This window comes from Cryptotermes secundus, unplaced genomic scaffold (genome assembly GCF_002891405.2).
Source record: "Cryptotermes secundus unplaced genomic scaffold, Csec_1.0 scaffold197, whole genome shotgun sequence".
Classification (NCBI taxonomy): Eukaryota; Metazoa; Arthropoda; class Insecta; order Blattodea; family Kalotermitidae; genus Cryptotermes; species Cryptotermes secundus.
Genome location: NW_019744107.1, coordinates 413,202 through 420,150, shown reverse-complemented (window position 1 = coordinate 420,150; position 6,949 = coordinate 413,202). Strand labels below are relative to the sequence as shown.

General features: G+C 40.5%; 1 protein-coding gene across 2 annotated transcripts in view; it reads left to right on the top strand.

The window, feature by feature from the left end:
* Nucleotides 1-6,949, top strand: part of LOC111874372 (peripheral plasma membrane protein CASK) — a 220,282-nt gene that overhangs the window by 130,359 nt on the left and 82,974 nt on the right. For both annotated transcript variants that reach the window (XM_033755435.1, XM_023869822.2), the window contains exon 3: nt 5,893-5,998. In XM_033755435.1, the coding sequence (XP_033611326.1) occupies nt 5,893-5,998 (106 nt within the window). The remainder of the gene's footprint in view (nt 1-5,892; nt 5,999-6,949) is intronic.

Genomic DNA, 6,949 nt, shown 5'->3' with positions numbered 1-6,949 from the left:
ATTGTGTAGAAAATGTGGGAGCCTCGACGCCTCACAACCCTACGGGCCTTTAAGGCTTGTTAAGGGATAGCTTCACGTTTTTTTCGTTGCCAACAGCTCCACAGCTATCTTGCTCGCTTTTACAGGCCTGGCTTTTTTGCCTACCATTACGTTATACTTTAACATTTTGTTGAATATTAATTAGTGGTACTTCTTGCTTCAGCGTTGTCTACTTTGATATATTAGCTGGTTAACAACATGCGTTTTAGTATTATAATAATAGTAGTATGCTTGAGAATGGTGGGATTATTAGTTCATAGCATGTTGGAGTCCATCTTGCACGGTAGGCGAATAAACTGCACTTCACACTTCCTTGTTGCTACCGTGCTGCAACGAAGGACTGGAAAATTCCCGGGCGCCCGGGCGCCTGGTCGCCCGGGCGGTTACAAATTTTATGTTGTCGTCCAGTGCTTTAGGGCAGAATCCTTAAGAATGAAGGAATAATATTACATTGATGCTTCATGTTTGTTTATGTTGCAGCCCGAGTTTGGCTCTACCTGCGTATTAAATTAATAAAATAATTATTTGAAATTAGTTTTTTTACGTTTATCAGCACTTCTTATGCGTATTTATTGATTAAACTTGTACGTACCCATACTAGACGTAAATCTAAGCTGTGTGGCCTTCAGCAGGTTCTCAATCGTGCCCAGCACCACGTTAAGTAACATAATTTTCTTTTATTGTGTATGAGAACATATGCCGGAAGACAGTAAGCTAATCGTTGTGTATCGTAAAAGCAGTAGCACTGGACACGTATGTATGGACACGCTATTTTATATTTTATTTTGTTTATTTATGGTTCGTGTATCGAAACTGTCAAGAGCTCAGACTGTACATATTGCATCCAATGGTAGGACACTCGGTGAATTAGAAACAACGTGAAAGGAAGCAGTCGTTGCTTAATTATACGTAGAATCCTCACAGTTGCATAGAGGGACCGAGTTAGATCACGGAAAGAAAGGAAGGGGAAAAAAGAAAGAAAACTCATATAGTCACCTTAGTCGGCATACCGGCTGGGGTTGGAACCAAATTCCCCCGAATACAGGCCAGTTTGAGAAACCCGAATAGCGCAGTCGGTATGGCGACTGGCTACGGGCTAAACGGCCGAGGGGTCGGGAGTTCGAGTCCCAGTGGGTCACGACTTTTTGCCGATGACAGTGACCACGCGGTCTAAGGCATGAATTTTCTGCGGTCGCTGGAAAGCTCGGATCGTGTGTTCGAATCCCACTCAAGACTTTGATATGTCTTTGCGTTTATTCTGTTTGTGTTTACTGTGTGTAGGTAGCGGCTTTGTGACGAGCTGATCCGTTGTCCAAGGAGCCCTACCGTCTGTATATACGATTAAGAAACTGAAAAAGCGCCAAGGTTCAACAGATGACTAGAGCCAAAGATAGACAGATAGATAGATAGACTACATAAATAGATAGATACGTAGAGAGACAGGCCAGTTTGAGCCAACTTACGCTATGTTCAGAGGCTTCGGTAGAAGTAAATTCGGGTGATATTGTCAGGAACTGCACCCATTGTATGAAGCCGGAGGAAAAAGACTAACTTTAACAGCGAACAGGTAAGCCAACCGTGCATAGCTGCGACTTGATAACGTACCCACTATTCACCCAACACGGCTCCTATTACCTCCAACCACTTTATTTCTGATCATGTTCATTGTTAGGTTACAAGTTACAAGTTCAGAACAATAAAGTGTACTAACAAGGACTATGTGATGTATATGTAACTTTCGGAAACTCGGCAATGATGATATTTTAGCCGTTTTGGGGGTTAATCATTCATAATAGAAATATGTTATATAAACGATCACATATTCGTAGTTATAAATTGTAGCTATCGGAACTCGCTTTGTTGTTGGGCATTTGGGTGTTTTCATTGTGCACTTAACTAAATTCATGGAGCTGGGCCCTTCATGAGAAGCCGCCAGTTGTGAAGCTACCCAAGAACCGCGAGGTTCACTACTGTGTTCAGAACAGCCTTCCACTGGTCCTTATCCTGAGCCAGATCCGTGCAGTCCGTACCACACAATCAGGTCTCTCTTAGATAATGTGATCCACCCACCTACATCTTGGTCTGCCTAGTGGTCTCTTTCATTCCGACCTTCCCACCAATATCCTCCATGCATTCCTCTTCGCCCCCATTCATGCTACGCGCCCTGGCCATCTCATCTTTGTTGACGTATACTTGGCGAAGAGTACAAGTTATGAAGCTCCTCATTATGCAGTTACCTCCAGGCTCCCATCACTTCATCTCTCTTCGGTCCAAATATTCTCTTCAGTTCTCTGTTCTCAAACACCCTCAGTCTGCGTTCCTCTCTTAATGTCAGAGACCACGTTTCACACCCATACAGAACTACAGGCAAAAGTACATTTTTGTATATTCTAATTTCTACGTTTGTAGACAGCAGACGAGAAGGACTGAATGGTAGCAAGCATTACCTGAATTGACTCTCCTCTTAATTTACTACTGAATTAGTTTTTGATTTCTTATAGTCGTTCCCAAATATCTGAACTGTGCCACATTTTCAAAACATCTGTTTCCTACCTTTATATCAGGATTTTGCACTGCATTCTGGTGACGCGACAGCAGGATATACTTATTTTCTCTGCGTTTACTTCTAGACTAACCTTACTAGCGTCAAATTAAGTTTCTGTGTTTTTCTTTGTGGTATTTATGTTATCTCCCAGTAGATTCACATCATCGGCACACACCAACAGCTGATGTGTCCCGTTTAATTTCAGTTCCACGTTGTTTTCCTGGATTCTCCTAATGGCATATTCTAAAGCAAAGTTTAAAATCAGAGACAATAAAACATCTCCTTGTTTTAGACCACTCTGGATGAGAAAATTATCAGACAAATGTTTACCTATACGGACTTTACTCTACATTTCGTTTAAACACATTTTAATCGGCTTAACTAGTTTAATGGGTACCTCAAACTATATGAGAATATTGTAGGATACTTCCTTCGTAACCGAATCATAGGCTTTCTTGAAGTCTACGAATAGCTGATGTACTGTCTCATTGTACTCCAATTTTTTCTTCAGTATCTGACGAATGCAAAAGAAAAATCTGATCAGTAATTGGTTTGTTATTTCGAAACTTGCCCTTATGATCCCCAATAATTTCTTCTATATGTGAACTTAACCTTAAGAGAAGAATATTGGGTAAAGTTTTGTATGAAGCTGATATCGTGATCCCACGATAATCCGTACAGTCAGTTTTGTCGCCCTTCTTATCGACTGGTACATTAATCGACTGCTTCCAGTGATCAGGCAATTCTTATTGCGTATAGAATTAACGAGTGCATGGATCTCAAAGCTTAATGTTTTTCGATTATGCATTTGTGTTAATAAATGTAATTTGGTATTTTCAAATGAACGGTAGATGTATGCACAAACCCTCGAGCCCAGGGCCATACACCCACAGGTACACGCAGGAAGCGTTTGATACATGCATAGTATAGTTCTGAAACATTATTGGTTCATTAATTTGTATGTGGTGGCGTCAGCTAGAGTTTACCTCTCGAAACTAAGCGTTATGTAAACTGCGCCTACTGCTCTTCTATGCCGATATTATTGCAACTATTGGAACGACGTAATCCTGTTAGTATTGACTCAGAGGAGCATGTTTGTGTGTGCTGATAGGTACAGCTTGACGGCAGTCGCAACAGGCCATTTGGAGAGTAGTAACTTCTGGCATGTAACGTCATCTGTTACCGTACTGCATGAGTTCACATATCCCAAGAAATGGTACCTGTCGTAGTCACTGGAATGAGAATCGCAAATTCAGCAAGCCACTCGACTAAATTTGATTGCCACCAGAAATCATTCTGTGGAATTTGAGATGTTTACGACTTCGGTTATGAAAATAAAGTATCCTGGGAAGTTATATTATTAATTTGGTACATATATATGCCAGAGTTGCTTCATATCCCAGAATGCATTAATCATGAGGTATCCGGTTACCTCTTCTGAGGTGTTATAAGTCCAACTATGGAGGAATTACTCATCCCATCCTGTTATGTTAGAACAAATATGGTCAAATGACATGTAATGCTTAATGATTGTCGGATTATCTCCCTCCGCCCACGCTTATGTCTTATATACCTTACTTCCTGCGGGCCTAATCCAGCTCTGTCACACTTTCAGCCTTAAACCGTGACAACATATCCGGATTGCATAAGAAGTTATTTTCTTTGCACTTACGTTATAAATAGACCAATAATTTACTTAGTCATAAGGTTGAAATACCCTTAGTACTTTGTTTGAACATCTTTTGACTCGTATTAACTAAATATTCTTCATTTTCCCTGTGGTAAGGTGGGACACATGAATTAAACTTTTCGTGTTTCACATTGATAAAGGTATATGCCCGTAAAATTTAACTTGGCTGGTATTATGATCGTCAAACTGATTTCCTACCATTCTTACATATTATCATGTAATATGAAGAGATGATCGCCCAGGTAAGAATTTGGAAGATGAGGACCTGATCTATCAGAAGCTACAACTATCCTAGCATTCCTACAAGAAGACTAAATGAGTCATGATTAATCTGTTAGGATAGTTGATGGCCCGGTTAAAATTGAACATGGTATCTCCCGAACAGACAGCGGTCACTTCATCAGCCTGCTTTGTAAAGAACACTTTCTGATTCGGATATAACTTCTGGTCTGCTTCTTTTGATAGAACTTCCTTTGTTCAAGCCAAAGCCTGAACCCTCCGTCTTTTCACCTGAAATGTTACTCGTGGTCTCATTTGCGAGTCCGCCGAGGATTCCAGTAATCAAGTGACTCTGTAACAGACTAATTAAAATCGACTCATACCGATGCATAAGATGGCGGCTGCTTTTGCTCTACACTTCATTTTCACACAATACGTTCTTTTGCTTTAAATCCGTTGGAGTTTCCCATCACCATATATTTCCATCTGTTGATCTTCCTCACGTGTTTGGAATTATCATCGTACGCTGTATATGTGTTACGCGTGCAGCTCTCCTAGGCTGGGCATATGGCCTGCCAGCTAAATCAATTGCCCGCTCGCTCGAGATGTGGGAAGGGTTAATCTTCGTGACACTTCTCATTCGCGTTTATCTGATCCCTGCATGAAATGAACTTAAGAATTAAGCGAACGCTTAATCCATGCTGAATTTTAATTACTTTAAGTTTTTTTTATTTGCTTAACATTCATTAATATTTTGTTTGATCCATTACTGGTTGTGTGATTAAGTTACTTGGACATCTGAGTGTGAAAATAAAGGTTATGCGACGGAGTGCTGTTGTTGTTGTTTTTTTTTGCCAAGATTAATTTATGTTTTCGAATGTGCGACTACAAATTGGATTTTCTATGCAGTGATGATTTAGTGGTCACTTATATTCATAAATTAAATAATTTCCCTGGGGAGTAAAGCGTGGCCGGCACGTAGGGCTGACAACCTTACCGCCATCTTTGAGCCGATTGTCTAGATAATGTGGGACCCTCAACGTCTCACAACCCTATGGGCCTTCACGGCCTGTTACAGGGATAGCTTTACTTTACTTGAATAATGAATGAATGTATGTATGAGGGATAGGCCTTTTTCGGCCCTTGCACCGCGACCTATAGTGGTCTGTTGTGCTTCCCCTTACTTTTATTAAGATGTATAATCAGTTGAGGATACTTAAGAAACTGGAACATCTCAGAAACTGAATTCAAGAGTAGCTGCAACTTTGCAGGAACTGCGCAGATAGTTTAACCTGTATCTTGGTTGGTCATAGCTATTTTAGATATTTGAACTGCATATTTAGTAAAAAATTACTTAATGTTATTAATAAACCACTCAAATAATTGTATGTTGTTTCAGACTTGAAGCGAGAGGCAACCATATGTCACATGTTGAAACACCCCCACATCGTGGAACTGCTAGAAACTTACAGTTCAGAAGGGATGCTGTACATGGTGTTCGAATTGTAAGTTAATTAATCTATTTATTTGTTTATTGATAGTGTGTTTGATAACGCTGTCAGTAGATCAGACTTATAAGGTCGAATGGTGCGATGACCAATGAATACTGAATTTTGAAGGGTGTGAAAGGAATTGAGGAACGCTACCTCAATCAGGGTAGTCGTTCTGATGCTTGAAATTTGAACCAGAGTATGCCCGCCCTTTTCTTACTTCACCTGTTTCCGTCTAGACCTTCTCGAGAATCACTGTTAGGTGCCCTCTCTTCTCTCACCGTTCCGCTTGTTGTGCGATGCGATGCAACTTCCAGCCTCACCTTACCTGTTGCAGCGTCGCTCGTCTTCTCCTTGTTGTAGCACTCTTTAATTTCTCAGGGGTTTTTTTATGCTAGCCAGTAGGTAGGGCAAGGAGTTCTATCCTTAGGATCGCATACAGGACCTTAACTCAGAAGAGCACAGGGAAGCGATCAAATGCACACGTACAACATGATTCTGGTTTATTGTGGCACCATTTCTTTGATAACCGTTCACACTTATCACTACAACACGTACATTAATATGACAGTTAAATGACTCTTGCTTATTCGCAAACTCGCCTGTTAATTTATTTATTTCTTTATTTACTTATACTTGGCTGAATCCTTTGTTTTTAGATTTAGATGATGTAATTTCCGGTCCGTGCACAAAGTAACATGGTAACAGAGTCCTTTGTTTGAATTTGGAAGAACGTAAGTTTACGTCCGTGCACACCAACGAATCGTAACCGACTGACTTTCAAAACCGACGCTCTGGATAGCGTCCCTTTAGTTCCCGCTCTCCTGAATTCAAGAAACATCTTATCTTGCCTTCATTGGTCAATTTAAACTAAGGGAGTTTACATAACTTCCTAGATTTCCAATGGGCTGTCAGCTTTCTCCACACTTAGCCAAATTTGCTCCAACGTCTTTGCTGTCAAAAATG